The sequence below is a fragment of the Gopherus evgoodei genome, chromosome 4 (genome assembly GCF_007399415.2).
Source record: "Gopherus evgoodei ecotype Sinaloan lineage chromosome 4, rGopEvg1_v1.p, whole genome shotgun sequence".
Taxonomy (NCBI): domain Eukaryota; kingdom Metazoa; phylum Chordata; order Testudines; family Testudinidae; genus Gopherus; species Gopherus evgoodei.
In genome coordinates, this window is record NC_044325.1 from 34,340,466 (window position 1) to 34,360,849 (window position 20,384).

At 43.9% G+C, this 20,384-nt stretch overlaps 1 protein-coding gene across 1 annotated transcript in view; it reads right to left on the reverse strand.

The window, feature by feature from the left end:
• Positions 1-1,187: 1,187 nt before the first annotated feature.
• Positions 1,188-20,384, reverse strand: part of KCNK13 (potassium two pore domain channel subfamily K member 13) — a 151,354-nt gene continuing 132,157 nt past the window's right edge. Inside the window, exon 2 of the mRNA XM_030558939.1 lies at positions 1,188-4,096. Coding sequence (XP_030414799.1) covers positions 3,204-4,096 — 893 coding nt within the window. The 3' untranslated portion in view covers positions 1,188-3,203. The remainder of the gene's footprint in view (positions 4,097-20,384) is intronic.

Below are 20,384 nucleotides of genomic sequence, written 5' to 3' on the forward strand. Positions count from 1 at the left end.
GAATTATGACCTAAGGGCTGAGACATACAAAGCTATCTAAGCGATTTAGAGGCCCCGCTACCATTAAAATTAAAAGGAATTAAGCATCCAAATCTCCTATGTGGCTTTGAAAATCTCAGCCCTGATTTTTAACCTGAGAGTGTCCTTTTAATTCTCCATTGCTATTTTAAAATGGCATTTACCTCAAAACACTCTGTGGTAGCCTAGAAACGATCTGGCTCACAAGAGAGGCATTTGGCACATTGATGCTGATGTTTGCAAGCAGTTCTAAGCCCTCACCAGTACCATTGATGAAGGGTAAATATGCCCTGTTGTAGCTGAGGGTTTCTCTGTCCAGTGCTATTAGTGTAACAACTATTGTAGTATCATTGAAAAGGGGACTGAGTTTTTTCTTTTCAATTCCTTGAATTTCATCTGTCTACAGATGTTTTCTCTAACAATCCATCTCTTCTTAGAATCAGACATGCTAAAAGTCATTGTTCAGCAAGACTTCTAAAGCTTAGGAAACAGCATAAATTGGCAGAGGCAGTAAATGCACTAGCCCTTCATCTCTGGGATCTGGATTCAAATCTAGACTGGGGTGACTAGATAAAATGAGTGTGATAGTCCCATCTTAATACATAATGGGCATTTGATCAGATCAAAAAAACGACTATATATATGTATACCCCAAATTAAAAACCATAGTAAGAGAACTAAAAAAGAGCCACCATGGCTAAACAACAAAGTAAAAGAGGCAAAAAGGCATCCTTTAAAAAGTGGAAGTTAAGTCCTAATGAGAAAAATAGAAAGCAGCATAAGCTCTGGCAAATCAAACGCAAAAATATAATTAGGAAGGCCAAAAAAGAATTTGAAGAACAACTAGCCAAAGACTCAAAAAGTAATAGCAACAACATCAGAAGCAGGAAGCCTACTAACAACCAGTGGGGCCACTGGGCGATTGTGACATTCAAGGACGATAAGGCCATTGTGGAGAAACTAAGTGAATTCTTTGCATCAGTCTTCACGGTTGAGAATGTGAGGGAAAGTCCCAGACCTGAGCCATTCTTTTTAGGTAACAAATCTGAGGAACGCCCCAGATTGAGGTGTCATTAGAGGAGATCTTGGAACAAATTGGTAAACTAAACAGTAATAAGTCACCAGGACCAGATGGTAATCACCCAAGTGTTCTGAACCAGTATCAGAGGGGTTAGGATTTGGATTCTTTAGCTGTGGAATCCTACAAACAGCTTACTATTCTTTACAATGTAATTGTTAAATAAACAGTGGTGATGTGCAATAGCATAGGACCAACATGTTGGTTTTGTTTTTAAAGTGTTGAATTACAAAACCCTATATGAGATGTCATCATAATATTTTTAAATTCAATTTATATTTAAAGTATGTAAGTATTCCCCAGCAGTGTTATGAATCCAGACATAAGAGCAATTGGCGAGGGAGAAGAACCAGAGCATGAAAGGGATTCCTAACACAAATGAAGCAGACCAGTCCACCTACATTGTTCCACATAAACGAAATGAAAAAAAGAAATTGCATAAATGGTGAAAAGTATATTAGATATTTAAAATGTCTTTAAATTGTAATAATCTAAATGGTATTATGGGTACCGCAAGTAAGACTTTGTTTAACTCTATGAGCCTATATCCAATTACCTTGACTTCAGTAGACACTAGAACAGGCCCTATGTCACCAAATTCTGCTCATTTACTTCCACATACCCTCACTGATTTTAATAGCATGGATGTACAGGAAGCAGAATTTGGCTTAGAATTTTTTACTTAGCAATCTCCTTTAAATTTAATCCCTTATTTCTACTGTTGCCTAATGCAAAATGCCACCCTATATCCATTAACTTATCTAATTTCCTGTTTCCATGTTTTTCTGACCATTAATACAGTTCTCATTTAGGTCTTCAGCCAGTTCATAATGAGCACTCAGATCCTTTCATTTAGCAAAATGGTGAGTTATAAATTTTCCATTTTCTTAATCAAAACCCTATCATTATCAACTCCAGAAAACAGGAAGAGTATCATACTTATACAAATGTTAAAAAAGGACACTCTCAAAAGTGTTTTTCATAATTTCTTACATTTCTTGTGCTAATGGTTACTTGTACTAATGCCTTGGAATGTTGAAGTTGCAATCTGTTTCTGCAATGAAACCTGTTCATTGTGTAAACATTCTTATTAAATGTTCATGTTATGTCAGTGCTCATTGACTGCAATCAGGAGGGGGCACTGTACACACAGTGTTAGAAACAGTCCCTGTTTGTTACTGTAGGGTTGCTCATGAGATCTGTCTATCCATATTTAATATTTTTTCTAAAGAAAATTTCATTGATTCAATTTTGAGAGGAAAAGTAAACTTAGCAAGTATTAAATGTACTTTGCAAATGCACATAAGAAAGCAAAAGTAGGTCTAATTTTGACTCTACCATTTTTGACAATGTCCTTCTAAGCGGAAGACTAAATTACATTCTCAGGACCAACTTCTGCTCTTAGTTACACCAGTGTAACAGCAGAGTAATTCTACTGACCCTGATGAAATTACTCCAGATTTATACCACTGTATCTGACAGCAGAATCTGGCTTTACTGAAAAAGCTGTTTTGAAAATCTGGAATCTGTTTTGAGAAGTTAGATTTAGAGAGAAATTATTTGATTTTCACTCACTTAAATCAGGAGTGAAAGAGTATAGATGGTGCAGAGAAAGGCTTATAATGGTTCCTCTTTTGGTTTCAGATAGGCTACATTCAGAAACCAGGTCTAAAAAGAATGGTACAAAAAACAAACAAACAAAAATCCCAATACCAACTTTGAACTAAATATCAGTTCAATACAAATTTCAGTCCAGTGTTGTGAAAGGTGATTTTTCCCAAGGCCATCAATTCCTTATTCCTGAAACTGAACTTAACATAAATACAGGAACAACAGGCCATAAAAAATTGGTGTTGGGGCTACATTATATTTAGTTTGAAATTTATCCTTCAGTGACCTGTTTAGGGAGCAAATGGAAGGGAAGAAAGGAAGATAGAGATCTGAGTAGTGCAAAGAACAACAGATATTAACTGACAGCCCCTCTCCCAAAAGTGAGAGACCTTCTAACAAAAGGTGTTCTGCTCATTTAGCTCTGCTTCTCTGATGATATTCATTCCCTAGTTACTTCTATACTTGTTGATGCGTTTCCCATCATTCTGATTTTTTTTTACCTATCCACGCTTGTCTCTGCCAGCCTGTTATTCATAATTGCTAGGGCTCCTACCCCGCCAGAGAATCCATTATGTTTAGAACTAGAGTTCAACTGCCTTGGGTAGCCATTGGCAGTTTCTGACAGCTGTTTCTGCATGATGGCCAGTGACACTTTGTTGGAGGCTAAGAAATCTTTCATGGAGATCATCTCGCCAGACAGTCGGCGTCCATCTGTGTCGCTCTCATTGACGCCATCAGTCTCAATGGAAATGTTCCGCCGGCTCCGCACGTTCCCTGGCATCACAACATTCCTCCGTGACCTAAAGAATTTTCTTTGGCATCTGGGGCAGCACCTGCAATCCAGCTTCTTTAATATCCAGTTTATGGACTGTTTGATAACAATCGAGATCACATTAAATAAGGAATAGATACAGCAAACCCCCATGAGTATGAAGACAAAGTTGCCAAATCGGTAAAGGCCTTGGCTTCCATACTGGGCATTTTGGCTACTGACCAGGTCACCAAAACCAATAGTGCTGAAGGCCACGAAGCAAAAGTAAAGTGAGTCAAAGTAACTCCACCCTTCAATTGGTGTGTACATTGCAGAGGCACAACAGGAAATGATAAGTGATGCTACACATAAAATGAGCATGACATAGTACACGGATGGCTTCCACCCTGCCAAGCTGTCCACCTCAGAGTTCCCTGAGCCTCGCCGGCTGTCATGAGGGAGGACCCCTTTTCTCCTCAGCTGTCTCTCATGGCAGGATTTCATGATGTAGGCTATGACCGTGATCAAGCGCTCCAAGAACAGGTTAAAGAATAAAATGGTCCCTGCACATCCTATAAGGCCATAAAATATCAGAAAAATTTTTCCTCCAACGGTGGCTGGGGTGGTCATGCCGAACCCTGGAAGACAAAACAGAAAAGTTGAGTAACAGTAACCTCTTAGCTACAGCATCAAGGGTTTTGCCACATGCAAGCCAAAACAACCGGCAGGAAATCACTATAGCTCCTATTAGCTTTGAAAGAGTAGCTGGGAATTCTCTCCAAGTTCTACATGCTTATGACCCACATTATTCCAGTGCTAAAAGTAAGCAGAGATCACAAAAGTAGAGTGGGCGCACTTCCCCCTAATTAGAAATGAAATGAAATAAATGAAAGCAAATAAATTTGAAGAAAGAGCTGTTTAACTGAGGATCTGAGCTGCTGTCTGCTGCAGAGCTCACTTTACCACAACCCTGTTTCAGAGCTAATCTTCTGAATTTCTACGCTGATCTCTTCTCCCACTCTGTTCTGCTTCATTGGCCTGAAGTCTATAAAAAGTCCAGTGAAGTCTATAAAAAAATTCCCATTTACTTCAATAGTCAATGAATGGATTAATCCTCATGGTCAGACCTACGTTGATGCATTACCAGATTTTCCCTTCTTTCCCACTTGCCCAGGCTCTGCTCCACAGTTCAGATCTGTGCTGGAGCATTACAGAGCGGCCCTGTTTTCCTGTCCTCTGCTGTGTTGCTTTCCAACTCAGATATGTTTTGCAACTTTGCAAATATTCCCACATGGATTTTGTTTCTTTCCAGTCTGCAAATACCATTTTTGCTTGGAGTTAATATTTATTGAAAAGACAAAATTGCTGTAAATGGGATGTTTATCAAGAATCAAAATGAATAAATTTGTCTTAAATATGATGGGCATATTAGAGGTAATATACATGTGGAATATATTTGCTGTAGTTTGAACAGCGTCTAGAGAAGCTGAACAAGTGATTAATTAACTGTCCAATTAAGTTAAAGCAGTCTTGTTGAGAGAACAAAAAAATAGCACATTGAATAAGACAAACACCTGCATTTGTTCTCCTCTGTCTATAAATGCAGGATATTAACTGCATGAAATAAAGGAACTAGAGAACTGGATATAAGGGAAATGTATTCAGTATTGCGAAGTGCATTGCTTTTGTGCCGGGAGAGACAAATACAGGATGGGGAGCTGGGAACATCCGTGTTTTTACATCTACAGCAGGCTGGAAGGGATGGGGGTCATCTGTAGATACACAGCAGACCAAATCGCAAGTGGAGAGGACGAGGGTTAGGGTTAGGGTCCCAGGGTAATTCCCATAGGGTACAGCAAAACCTGTGGCTGGCCCTAGGTAGTTAAGGCAGATTATTCTAAATTGTGTCAGCGTCAGTGATGCAGCGTAACATCTGCTAGAGGCTTGATCCCATACCCATTGAAAACAATGTGAATTTTGCCATTGACTTAGTGGCTGGAGCCTGAGCCCAAACCCATACAATTCATATCCATTGTCATTTAAAATTCCTATCTGAGTCCACATTTCCATAGATGGAAGCCTAGCAGTCAAGGTTCTACAAAGACACCCAAACAGTCAAGACAGGAAACCCATTATGAATTGTAAATAATGGAAAACACAGGACATTAAATCAGAAAGCCAGTGAGCCCAGCCTCTATTCCTTGTCCTTTTTTCTTTCCCAGTGGGGGCTCAATTTTGACTTTTTGGAGAAAGAAAATGCCTTTTTTTTTCTTTCTACTTATAAATCTCAAAATGTGTTAATCGAAACTAATAATAATTTCATGTAGTGCTAGATTGGAAAACCTAAAAGCACTGTACAGTACAGATATTAATCTAAACCTAACAATATTGTCTTTTAGGGGTTGTGGAAAAAATAAACTGTAGGCTGCTAGCTGCACTGCTGAATCAGTATACGAAATGGCTTGCATATCCATTCATGAAGAAATATTTTGGGCCAAACTGATCCCTGGTGTCACTCTATGGACTTCAGTGCATGATTCTATTTAAAGATACTGTCATGCAAACAGCCTAGCTGGTCACTGCAAATACTCTATGATGGGAAATTGCTTCCTTTTTCTCTCTTGTTTTTTCTCTAGTGTGACGTCAGGGGTAGTGTAGATCATTCAGTGACTAAAGAGCAAATCAATAGAACTTATGTCTAGGTAAAAGTACCCATGCTTGTATACTCTGCTAACACAACAGCTCTTTGCCAAAAATCAATCTCTTTGCTAGACCAGAAAAAGCTCTAAAATCAAAACTTCCTCTTCCAATCAAACAGCAACAAAACAGCATTTCTGCCTGTCATCTGCTTTCATATACATTCTCCCTAAAACTTCAGAGTGTCTAGGTGGGGAACCTATTGTACCTGTGAACAAAATAAAAAAGACCATCTAGTGTCTAACCTCCCTTTGCTAAGCAAGCTAACTGAGAACCTAGCAACAGCAACCTGTGTCACCAACTGTCAGCTTCAGGTATCCTGGATAGAACTGATTGGAAAATGTTTTTTTCCTCCTGCAGCAGAAAATTTCTACTTTTAGGCAATATATATATATATATATATTTTCAGCTGCCAGCTGAAATACTGCTGCAGTGCCTCATGCTCCCAAGTCTCCTATATGGGCTGGGCTCCCTGGTTGGACTACATCTCCCATGATGCACCTCACGCTCCCTTTTTGGTGAGGGAAGGTAGTACATCTTAGGAGATAGAGTCCTACCAGGGAGTCTGGCACACAGAGCAGAATGGGAGCATGAGGCACCCGAACTACAACTCTCATGAGGCACTATGACAGCATTTCTGAATCAAAATATTTCAGTTTGTAGCATAAATATGTTGATTTTCAGGTTAAACTTGTCAGTTTTGGGGCAGTTTTTTGATGAAAAATGAAAATTCTGTGGAAAGCACACACTTTTGTGAAAAAAAAATTGTTTCTTCAAAAACCTAATTTTCTCTTGAAAAACAGTTTTGATGGAATTTTTTTGACCAGCCCTAACAGTGGATCCCTCCCAGCCAGGCTTCAGGCCATGACATGGTATAGAAACACTTGTTGCTCTCATGGTTAACTTCCTTCTTTCCATAGACCAGTGAAGGGGATCCATATTCATCCTTCTGGATCTCTCTTTGGCATTAGACATCATAGATCATCCTCATACAGCAAGGATGCTTCAAGCTTGGGACCAGCTCTGGCAATACTGGAGCAGTCCCACTTCAGAAAGACTCTTTGCATTTTCTCCTCCTCTCAGACACAAGCTGGCTCTTTATATTTGTACCAAGAAAACCACACTTTTTAGAACTAGAGAAGAAAGTCATTGCAGCAGTCATGATCACATAATGTATCAGTGCTGAAGACTGGAGTATACACATGCGTATCACCGAAGAATGGAATAATCTATGTGTTTGAAAGGCTTATACTTTAATATGAAGGAAATTTAGAAACAGCAGTGAAAACATTTTCTAAATATGTTCACGACCAGATAGTGGTTTCTCCTTTAGTTGTTGATTTCTTAAGTCATGGAGAGCACAGCCATAAAAATAGAGGGCTTTCAATTATTCCTATTTCCTTGAACATGCAGATCCCTGGATCTGATACAAAAGAGTTTGAGGTCTTACTCCCTTGAAGAATCACTTCAGCCTTTAAGTAGCTGGCCATGCTACACAGACCTTCCCGTTATTTTTGCTGTCTTCTTGGGGTGTGAATACAGATTTGGACCTAAGCACCTAATCATTCACACATTGTACCTACATGTTTTTTGGCAGGTGCAACTCAGGTACATATATCAGAAAAATGTTGTTATTGGTCAATGTGGCGCACAAATATGCATTCTCATTTTGTGACTAGACTTCTGCCTACTTGCTTGAAAAATGTGCAGGGGTGAAAGTAACTTAAAGGACTTCCCAGTACGCCGGAGTCCTGAGCGTGGGCATGACCTCAACCAGAAGAGGCGTGGCCTTTCAAGATTTAAAGGCCCTGGGGCTCCGGTTGTGGCTGGGAGCCCCAGGGCCTTTAAATCACCCCGGAGCTCCCAGCTGCAGAGGTGGCTGGGAGCCCCGGGGCTCAGGGGTGAATTAAAGGACCCAGGGCTCCAGCTGCCGCGGAGCTCCGAGCCCTTTAAATCTTCGCGGAAGCCCTGCTGTCGCTACCCTGGGGCAGAAGGGGTAGTGGTGTCAGGGCTTCAGTGGTGACTTAAAGGGCCCAGGGCTCCAGCCGCTGCGGGGAGCCCTTGGCCCTTTAAATCCCCGCCTGAGCCCAGCTGCAGGAGCCCCGGGGCTCCGGCACCAATTTAAAGGGCCAGAGGCTCGGCTGCTGTGGGGAACCCCAGGCCCTTTAAAGCGCCACCGGAGCTCTGGCAGTGGGGTTTGGGCAGCGCTTTAAAGGGTCTGGGGCTCCCTGCAGGGGCCGGAGCTCCAGGCCCTTTAAATCTCCACCCCAACCCGGCTGCCAGAGCTTCAGTGATGATTTAAAGGGCCCAGGGCTCCCCACAGTGGCTGGAGCCCCTGGCCATTTAAATCACCACCAGATAAGCTAGTCTAGTCTGGCACGGTGTACCAGCTCTTGCTGGTACGCCATATAGGACCGTACTGGCTTACTTTCACCTCTGAAAATGTAGTCCTAGAAGTTACATGGCTAGATACAATTACCATTCTCCTGTTCCTCACCTTGGAGTAGTTAATAGCATGGACACAAAAGTGAACATTAGAGATCTCAGCTGGATTGAGATTGGGGACTTTGGTTGGAGCCTGAGTGAACAGAACTGGGATCTATTTCAGGTGGAAAAGAGACACCAAGCAGTCCAAATTTAGACTGAAAAGGGTGATTCAACAGGAGAAGGGAAACAGCTACATGAATAACTAGAACAGCAGGCTGGAGTGGTAGCGAAAGAGCAAGAAGCAAAGCTTCAGACTGAGAAAGGAATGAAGAGAATGATACCGTATGAGGAAATAAAAACAGTGGGCAATACATGAAAAGAATATATTTATGTGAGGCAGAAATAAAAGGAAGAGAATTTCAGAATAAAAAAAGCACTGCATGTAATAATGGATGAAGATATTAATGATATGAGTGGAGGATGTTGAGATCCGAATGATTAATACATTTTACTTTGAAAGTTGCTTTGTGACAGATGTCTTGAAACCCACTTATTGATGGACAAAATACACAGAAAGGCTACAGAAGACAGAATTATGTGTAATCAAGTGGAAATCAGTTGGGTTGGGGGTGGGAGAATTACATGTTTTTAAGACACTGAAGAATATTCTATTCCCTCAATCCACAGTTGCCTGGATATGGCTAGGTATTGTTGATATTGCTAGAAATGCATGACACAAAGGTTTCCAGTGAGAGTGAAGAAAGATTGTAGTATCAACGAGTTTTCTCACTTTAACTCAATTTCTGTTTGTGCAAGAGCAAGGTTTGGAAATGACTCTCATGAGCTGAGAGTTCACACAGAGTAAGCATCTGTGATCTGACAATATTGTAGGTATTTTTTGAAAAAGGATCTGCCATATGTGGAAGGAAGTATCAATCTGCTGATAGAGAAAATCTGTGTCTTCCACAGGCTTGTGACCTTTCTGTGGAGTCTGTTTTCTCTTGGGACAGAGATTTACTTTTACATGAATGAAGTCTCTGGCCCATTTGGTGTAGAAATAGATTTCTCTGTGTAAATCAATATACTACTCTGCTGTTAAATCTGCATCTAAAACAACTGAAAAATTAGTAAAACAGAAGTGAAAGTATTTCCATTCATCTTCTTCAAAACCTTTCTGAGACCAGTTAAAAGCACAGGTCCTTAAACAAAGCCATACACAAATACCCAGTTTTAGTAATTAGAACACAAGTGTAAATAATACTGTATAACATCAAAAGCAGGTCACCACGGAGGGGGTTGTTTATGAAAAGGAAAAGAAAATCAACATTAAGTCAGACCTGTTGTTTTCTCTTCACAGATTTAAGCAGATAGTTTTGTATATTGAACCGCTTCTTCCAATCTTCCATTTGGATGTAACAAGTCCTTGTAACAGCCTCACAATCTCTACTTCAGGATGTAGTTATTACAGTGCCATCAAGTATCCCTGTCCTGGGCACAAGCTCAGTGTGCAAAGCCATCATCTCATCTCTCCCTCTTGGAAGTTAGATACAGGAAGAATCAGGTGTGAAATATGGTCTGAAATTCTTCCCCACTGAATTCATCAGTAGGACCAAGATTTTACCTATGGTTCTCGTTCCATGAAGTGTAGACCATTTCCCATCTGTTTTTCTTTTGACACACCTGATCCCTTGTTGTTCTTAACAGTCTAGAGCAGTGCTTTTCAAAGTTGGGACGCCGCTTGTTCAGGGAAAGCCCCTGGCGGGCTGGTTTGTTTACCTGCCGCGTCCGCAGGTTTGGCCGATAGCAGGAAGCAGTGCGGGCTGAGAGATGTGCTGGCTGCCCTTCCTGCAGCCTCCATTGGCCTGGAGCGGCAGACCGCAGCCAGTAGGAGCCGTGATCAGCTGAACCTGCAGATGTGGCAGGTAAACAAACCGGTGCGGACTGCCAGGGGCTTTCCCTGAACAAGCGGCAGACCAGCTTTGAGAAGCACTGGTCTAGAGGATATTCTTCACCTTGGCTTTCTGTCTTACCCATCTGCTTCCTATCCTTTTAGTCATCTGATATCAAGGTTTGCTATCTAGCTTTTAGATAGAGCTGGTCTGGAATTTTCCAGTGGAATTGATTTTTTGCTGGAAAATACAGCTTCTGCAAAATTGAAATTTTAAATTTTGCTGAAAAAAATTGATTTTCTGTCAGGAAAATGTAAATGAAATTTCATCTCAGGTTGGTTTGACCTGAATTGGAATATTTTGGGGTTTTGAACTGACCAAAAAATTAATTTCAAATTATTCAACAAAAACTTAAAATACATATCCCTATCAGCACATTGTCTTATGGGAGTTGTTCTTTGGGCCCTCATTCTCTCATATGGGCCAGGCTCCCTAGAGACTACAGCTCCCATACTACAAAGTGAATTTCCCTCTGATGGAGCTGCATAATTAATCATGGGAGTCACATGACTCTGGCTGCATTATGGGTGACGTAGTTTGACCAGGGAGCCTGGCTAATAGGGACATAGAATCATAGAATCTTAGAACATCAGGGTTGGAAGGGACCTCAGGAGGTCATCTAGTCCAACCCCCTGCTCAAAGCAGAACCAGTCCCCAACTAAATCATCCCAGCCAGGGCTTTGTCAAGCCTGACCTTAAAAACCTCTAAGGAAGGAGATTCCACAACCTCCCCAGGTAACCCATTCCAGTGCTTCACCAGCCTCCTAGTGAAAAAGTTTTTCCTAATATCCAACCTAAACCTCCCCCACTGAAACTTGAGACCATTACTCCTTATTCTATCATCTGGTACCACTAAGAACAGTCTAGATCCATCCTCTTTGGAACCCCCTTTCAGGTAGTTGAAAGCAGCTATCAAATCCCCCCTCATTCTTCTCTTCTGCAGACTAAACAATCACAGTTCCCTTGACCTCTCCTCATAAGTTATGTGCTCCAGCCCTCTGTTGCCCTCTGCTGGACTCTTTCCAATTTTTCCACATCCTTCTTGTAATGTGGGGCCCAAAACTGGACATGGTACTCCAGATGAGGCCTCACCAATATCAAATAGAGGGGAATGATCATGTCCCTCAATCTGCTGGCAAGACCCCTACTTATACAGCCCAAAATGCCATTAGCCTTCTTGGCAACAAGGCACACTGTCGATTCATATCCAGCTTCTCGTCCACTGTAACACCTAGGTCCTTTTCTGCAGAACTGCTGCCAGCCGTTCGGTCCCTAGTCTGTAGCAGTGCATGGGATTCTTCCATCCTAAGTTCAGGACTCTGCACTTGTCCTTGCTGAACCTCATCAGATTTCTTTTGGTCCAATCCTCTAATTTGTCCAGGTCCTTCTGTATGCTATCCCTACCCTCTAGCATATCTACCACTCCTCCCGGTTTAGTGTTGCTGCATCCTTGGGGGCAGCCGGTTTAGGAAGAAATCACTTGAGGCCAGACCGCAGACAGCTAACAAAGCTACCATTTATTTACAGACACGGAGCCCATCTCACCGGCCGAAGCTGGCTGGGCTATCCCCTAATAATCTAACTCAGTTGCCATAGGAACAAAAACCATGACAACCAAATACACAACATATTCCTCCCACCCTAATAAGAACATCCCCTAAATAAAACACACACTAGACTAGAGAAGGAGAGTATACTGCCTCCATTCCTGGCTAAACCCTGGGGACTATTTTGCCCCATAACCATGGATTCGCCCTAGATGAGAAGGCCTTCTGTCTCTAGGTGGATTACGGCAAATTTCTGGTGTTGTTGCATCCGAAAGTACCATGGGCTCAGGGTCCGCAGCATGAATGGGTGAGGAGGTGGTATCAACTCATGCTGGGCAAAGGGGTATCTCAACCGCTGGCAGTAATGGAGGAGAACAGTCAGGAATAGGTGATTTGTGATTCGGTGTCTCACCAGAAGAGCTGAAGTCAGACCACTCAACTGCAGATGTGTCCTGAGGACTGGCATGACCTGGCAACAGCTGATCTACATGTCGCCGCCAGATAAGATTCTCTGCAGTCCGGACTGTGTAGGAAACAGGTCCTGTTTGAGTGATGATTGTGGCAGGGACCCATTTAGCTCCGGAAGTATAATTCCGAGCCAAAACTGGCTGTCCCGAGCTAAAGTTTCCGTCTTTTGCTCTGGGTGGCTGTCTGATGACTTGATATTGCTGCTGACATTGCACAATTTGTCGGGGTTCAGAAGGTTTCAGCAGATCAAAGCAAGTGCGCAGCTGTCGTCCCATCATTAGAAAGGCCGGGGATGCCTGGGTCGTAGCATGAGGTCTGTTTCTGTAGGAAAGTAAGAAGGTATCCAGACGCTTTTGAATGGAGTGTTGTCCCCTTGCTGATTTCAAAATGTGTTTCATTGTCTGCACAAATCTTTAAGCTAATCCATTGGTGGATGGATGATATGGTGCTGAAGTGATGTGGTGTATCCCATTTGCCTTCATAAAATTTTGAAACTCCTGAGAGATGAACTGCGGTCCGTTGTCGCTCACAAGTTGTTCTGGCAGACCGAAACGACTAAAGAGTCCCATAGTTTTTGGATAGTACTCTGCAGTAGTGGACTGCATTATAGAGACTTCTGGCCATTTAGAATAGGCATCTACTGTCACCAAGAACATGCTTCCTTCAAGGGGGCCAGCAAAGTCAACGTGAATACGTTGCCACAGGTTTTCAGGCCAGTCCCATGGGTGTAGGGGTGCCCACTGGGGTGCATTCCTCACACCCTGACATGACATACAAGCTTTTGCCTTTTCTTCAATAGCACTGTCCAATCCAGGCCACCAAAAATAGCTTTGTGCAATTTCCTTCATGCGCACTATTCCACAGTGACCGGAATGTAGCTGTTCTAACATCTGTGATCTTGGTGGTGGTAGAATAATGACACGTCTCCCCCACAACAAACAATCAGATTGGACCGATAACTCTGTCTTCCTGGACATGTAGGTAACAAGGTCGGGTGAGACCGGAGAGGTTTGTTGAGATTTTCCGTGCATCACCAGGTCCATAACTTGGGACATTACTGGGTCAACATGAGTTGCCTTCTTTATCTGAGTAGTAGTGATGGGTGTATTCTCTACCTGTTCAAAGTAGATTTCCTTTTGGGCACTATCTTGATGTTTGACCGGCAAAGGCAACCTTGAGAGACCATCTGCATTGCCATGCAGAGTGGATTTCCGATATTTGATTTCATATGTGTGTGCTGAAAGTAATAATGTCCAATGTTGCATACGACTAGCAGCTAGGGGGAATGCCTGTGTAGGGTCCAAAAATTGACATCAGAGGTCGATGGTCTGTGAGAAGAGTAAACTTCTGCCCTAACAGGTACTGATGAAACTTCCGAATTCCAAAAACAATTCACTTTATCCAGGTGGACTAAGTAGACATGCTCCTTAATAGCTTCAGTTTTTCCAATGTGATGTTGTAGTGAGGCTGAGTGGGAGAGTGAGGGAGGATTACATGCCCCTTGGAGGGCAGAGCCTATATCACCCCACCCCTCTCGCTGGAAGTACCGGGGCATGGCCAGAAGTATAAGAGGCCAGTCCTGCAGCACAGCTGGGGGAGAGCCTGCAATGAAGGAAGACGCTCAGCCTGTTCTCCAGAGATCCCAAGAGGAGCCAGCACCTGGCTGTTCCCGATTGCCAGACATGGATGATGACTGGCCTGGAGTACCCGCTGCAGTTTACCCCGAAGAGCTGGAAGAGGCCTGGAGACCTCAGGTACCAAACCCCAGGGAGGCAGGAAATAGCCCAGGGGCACCCATTGAGCAGCCGGCTGCAGAGCCCAGCGTGACTCATTTGGCGTGTTGTGGCTGGATCCCCGCTGACACAGGCCCTGGGCTGGGACGGGACGTGGTGGAGTAAGGTGGGCCCGCATCCCCCTGTCACCCCACCCTGGGTGGCTGACCCCCTACACAGTGCAAGAAGGCTCTAGCCTAGGACAGGAGCTCCCTTACCACTCACTTTTGGAGACTGTTTGTTGGCTGCCTGAGCTCCGCCCCGGCCAAAGCCAGCCTCAAAAGATTGTTTGTTTGCTGGCTGCCTGAGTTCCGCCCAGGCCAAAGCCAGCCCTGAAAGACTGTTTGCTTGCTGGCACCCTAAGCCTACACAAGCCCAGGCCCAGCTCACCTGGAGACTGTTTTGTTTACTGGCTGCCTGAGCTCCACTCTGGCCGTAGCCAGCCCTGAGAGACTGTGTTTGCTGGCTGCCTGAGCTGCGCCCACGCCAAAGCCAGCCCTGATAGACTGTAGTTAAGGGCTGACTACTTGAGCTACCCAGTCCAGGCTAAAGCCTGGTATTGACTATTTACCGCAAAGGCCCTACTGGGGGCTTTTGCCTGTCTTACAGACTCTAGTCCTGACCCCACAGGACTAGCCTGAGTGGCCTCCCTCTGATCGGGAGAGTGAGGGAGCATTACAGATGTTTTTCTTTTTGCACTGTAATGTTAAACATTGAATATGGTTTGCTGAATATTCATCCTGATTTATGATTTCACTCTACTAGGGCTAATTTTTCAGGGAGCTGCAATGAGTTTTACCTCTTATTAAAGTCAATGAGAGTTTTACTAGAGCACCACACAACTCTTACAAAAGTCCATTCTGCATGGGCTCCTTCAGGAAGTTTTGCCTGAGAGCTAAGCTTCTGGTTTAAGAGCCGATATTTCAGATTTTACTTTAGAAGTATTGTCAAGGAAAACAGCACTAATTCAAGAGTGGAATGATGAAATATTCTAGTAAACCACAGTGTCCTCCTTTCTCCAAACTGCTGTAGAAAAATCAAGCAGTGCATACATTTCAATAAATATTTAAAATGAAAAAGTAACACAACTCAGAAAGTTTATAGGCATTTTCACCTTTCTGAAAGTGGAAATTCTAATGCATCCATCTCAACATACTGTTACTGTGCCACATAAGGCCAGGGGAATAGTATGTGATGCAAATTGTGGTCATTTGGTCAGAGGTACCCTCTTACAGTCCCACCATAAGGAGCTGATTTTAATATTCAAAGTGCTCTGAAATCCACCTGCCTAGGGAGACTGTCTTGAACAATCACAACAGGGCCTAGAGTAGAATGTATTATGTACATTTGGGGTTGTCTGAACAAGGGGGTTCCCATATTACACCCCTGCCCTCCCCACAGTTATGAACTTTCTTTCATTTTCAAAATGCTCCAAAATCCATGTGCATAATGAGATTATTCCCCAGAAAAGACTCTCCTCCATTCCCCCTTGCTGCCTCTACATGGTCAATATGTCATCATTTACCACCTTCCTTCCTCTCCATGCCCCTCCAGCCCTACTAGAGGACTCCTTGTGCCTTTCTCAGGTATCACACCCCGATAGACATCGCAGCACATTATCCTTCCAGTTGATACAGAACACTGTGGGGGTACTGCACATGGGGACACCAGGAGAAAATGTCAGACTGTGTCTACACTGCATTTAGGGTAGGCTTAGTGAAAACCAGCTGGCTACGCCTGGCTTATACTCGAGCATTTCATCTGCTCTGCACAGACTGCTCCAGAGTTGCCAGATGTTACCATTCCTTGATCCTTGTCCTAAAGATTCCCTCTGAAGCATTGCTTGCACTTACTTCTGCCCTGTATTGTACTGTCATGTATGGCACCAGACTGCTACAAATCCCCAGAGCAAGAATAGACTATCATGCACCTCTGCATGCACAGCCGACATAATTCTGCATACAAATGGGATGTTCACAGTCCCTTTGGATGCAAATGAACCTCTCCTCCTGTTTCAGTGTGAGTTGGGGCAACCTGCTGCAAGTAATCCCTGTGCTACTCAATAAAATTGGGAGCAGAGCTGTGGGAGTGCTTGCAGATGAATGAAAGAATACAGCTGTGTGCAACACAACACATAAAATGGATACACTTTCTTAGGGCTTGTCTACACTACAGGTTACGTCAGTATAACTTATGTCGCTCAGTGATATGACAGAGGGCTTGGCTACACTCGAAACTCCAAAGCAGCGCTTTGAAGTGTGAGTGTGGTCACGGCGCCGGCACTGGGAGAGAGCTCTCCCAGCGCTGCACGTACTCCACCTCCCCGAGGGAATTAGCTTGCAGTGCTGGTAGCCATGCTCCAGCGCTGGGGCTCTGTTTACATTGGCACTTTACAGCGCTGTAACTTGCTGTGCTCAGGGGGGTGTTTTTTCACACTCCTGAGCGAGAAAGTACAGCGCTGTAAAGCACCAGTGTAGCCAAGGCCTAAGCCACCACCCCAAATGATGTAAGTTACACTGACCTAAGCATCGGTGTGGACTGTGCTATGTTGGCGGGAGAAGCTACTGCCTCTTGTGGAGGTGGCTTTATTATGCTGACGGAAGTGGTCTCTGCCATCAGCATACAGTGTCATCAGCAGACATGCTACAGTTGTGCCACTGTAGTGCTTCTAGTATAGACTAGCCCTTTGTCATCCCTCATGTCTGGATATTATAGGGCAGTCCTGGTTGTAATGTACATTCTACATCCCCAGCGGCTCTTGGAAGCTCCTGGGGGCAGTGTTAGGCTGTAGGGCAGGGCTGGTATGTATTTTAACTTTTTATTTTCTGATTTCCACTTTGTTATACCTAACTCTTTATTTCCTGGCTTTCAGAAGATAAAGTATAAGCCACTCAATATCCTGGAGGGATACAAGGCACAGCTGGTTAACTTCAACTCTGCATTAATGACTTTTGAGACAATGAATTTATGTGAATGGAGGGGCAGGGGAGAGATTACGATATATTTTTCAATCCATTTTATATCTTGAATGCAGTGTTTTTTTCATAATGATGCAAAGTTTCCTTCTTGTTACTGCTCCAGGAGCTTCATTTCCTTTTTGAATATGTGTGTGTTTGCTATCCATGTTATAATTAGATACTCCAGTCCTTTCCCAGAAAAAGGAAGTGGACAGAAAGAGGGGCTAACACTATAGCAACAGCAATGAGTCACTATGATGCTGCTAATATTGAAATGGCTTTGCAATTTAACCTACAATCAGAGCTCGTTGATTGTCTGTGATGATGTGCTTATACTTATAATGCCTTTTCAGCCAATGAGTTTAATTGTTTTCCTTAGTTTTATGTATCAGTTCAATTTCTTATTGTATTTCTGATGTGATTAAAAATCCCTTGGCCTGGCAGCCTTATTTTGCCATCTGTGGGATCCTATTACTATTCCAGGATGCATTGCCTGTTGTACCCAATTCTTTAGAGTGCAACGATGGCTTTGTAATCAGGCACCTGGAGGCATGTGGCACCTGGAGGTATCCAGCATGCAGGAGAACACACTGCTATTACACCCTTAAGAGCAATTAGCAGCGTTGGGGATAGGGAGTGTCATCTAACTTGTTCCATCATTGTTCCAGGCCCCTTTTGGGGAGGCTGGCTCCCACAAGAAGTGGGATTATGCCTGGCCCCTGTTCAGAGGAGGAGAGGAGACAGATTTGATGTTTACACCCTCCCTCATTCCCTCCCTAGGGGGAGCCACAATCTAGGCCTGCATTAGCAATCAGCACACCAGTCACAATGTTTGTGTCTTATAAAGCAGTGGTGGACTCATCCTGTAATCCTTACTCACGTGAATAGCCCTGTTGAAGCCAGTGAGAGTGGATAAGGAAAACAATAAAACCCTTAGACTGAATAGGCCTTATAAATAAAGGCACATCTCATAAACACACTCAAAGGGCTCCCTTCCTGAACTAAGATTGCCTGGGAACCCTCCGAGAGGAGCTAAGGTGAGTGGTGCATAAGGGGGGCTGTGCTGTGAGCTGCTGGGGTGAATATTTGAGTGTCTGTCTCATTTGTTTAACCGTTCGCTTGTTTATTTGAATAGTGTGACTGTTTGACGGTGTGGGTGTTTGATTGAAAAGTGTGAATTGGGAGTGCTTTGTTCCAGGTGGGCCTTGAGTCTTATAAAAAGGCAGACAGTTGCGAACCCAGTGAGCAGCAAACAGAGAACAGGCAAACAGAGGGAGTTTGCCTAGGAGTTCGCTTGGGAGGAGTTTGCATAGAGTGTTTTTGCCTTTCAGGCTCCAATGAGCAGTACATACAACAACTGAGGAACCTCTTAGAAGGAAGACATGGATAGTGAGCGATCAGCTGTTGTGACCTGCTCAGACTGTGCCATGTTTGTCTTTCTCCCAGAGGACAGAAGTGACTTCATCTGTATGAAGTGCAAGCTGGTCTGCATAATGGAAGAGAAGGTTAAAAGACTAGAGGACAAGTATCAACCTTGCGTTGCATCAGAAAAAAATGAAGATTTTCTGGACAGAAGTCAGTGTTTGGTTTTGGAAGCACAACATACTGAAGAATCAGAGAGTGCAGTGTCGAACGGGGAAGAATATCGGCAGCATGTGACCTCCAGAAGAAGAAAGAGGAGAACCTATGTACTCCCAATGCAAATAGAGATTTTCAGGCTCGCTCTCTGCACAGGTACTACTGCGGAGAAGGATTTGGAAGAGCCCTCTGAAGGAAGGGATCAGAAGGAGACCCCATCAGCTGGAAGGCAAGAGAATCATTTTCCTAGGGATGGGGGTTCCATGACCACCACTCCTAAAAGGAGGAGACGGGTGGTGGTGGTCGGGGACTCCCTCTTAAGGGGGACAGAGTCATCCATCTGCTGACCAGACCAGGAGACTCGAGAAGTGTGCTGCTTGCCTGGAGCTAGATTCCAGGATGTGATGGAGTGTTTGCTGAGACTGATCAAGACCTCAGACCGCTACCCCTTCCTACTTCTCCATTTGGGCACGAATGATACTGCTAAGAATGACCTTGAGCAGATCACTGCAGACCACGTGGCTCTGGGAAGAAGGCTAAAGGAGTCTGAGGTGCAAGTCATGTTCTCATGCATCCTCCCTGTTGAAGGAAAAGGCCCAGTTAGGGACTGTTGAATTGTGGAGGTGAATACATGGTTATGCAGGTGGTGTTTTAGAGAGGGCTTTGGATTCTTTGACCATGGGATGTTGTTCCAGGAAGAAAGATTGCTAGGGAGAGATGGGATCCACCTAACGAAGAGTGGGAAAAGCATCTTCGCAGTCAGGCTTGCTATCTTAGTGAGGAGGGCTTTAAACTAGGTTCACCGGGGGATGGTGACCTAAACCCAGAGGTAAGTGGGAAAGTGGGATACTGGGAGAAAACACAAGGAGGAAGGTACAAGACGGGAAGCCTCCTGATTCATACTGAGAAAGTAGGGCAATCAGCTCATTATCTTAGGTGCATGTACACAAATGCAAGAAGCCTGGGAAACGAGCTGGAAGAATTGGAAGTCCTGGCATAGTCATGGAACTATGGAATAACAAACTTGGTGGGGAAGTTCACATGACTGGAGCACTGTCATGGATGGGTACAAACTTCAGGAAGGACAGATGCAGGAGGAAAGGTGGAGGAGTTACACTGTATGTAAGAGAGTGGTATAATTGCTCAGAGCTCCAGTATGAAACTGGAGAAAAGCCTGTTGAGAGTCTTTGGATTAAGCTTAGAGACGAGAGCAACAAGGGTGATGTTGTGGTGGGAGTGTGCTATAGACCAGAAAGATGAGGTAAACGAGGTTTTTTTCTAACGGAAGTTTCCAGATCACAGGCCCTGGTTCTAATGGGGGACTTCAATCAACCTGACATCTGCTGGGAGAGCAATACATCAATGCACAGACAATCCAGGAAGTTTTTGGAGAGTGTTGGGGACAACTTCCTGGTACAAGTGCTGGAGGAACCGACTAGGGGCTGCACTCCTCTTGAGCTGCTGCTTACGAACAGGGAAGAATTGGTAGGGAAAGTAGAAGCAGCTGGCAACCTAGGCAGCAGTGACCATG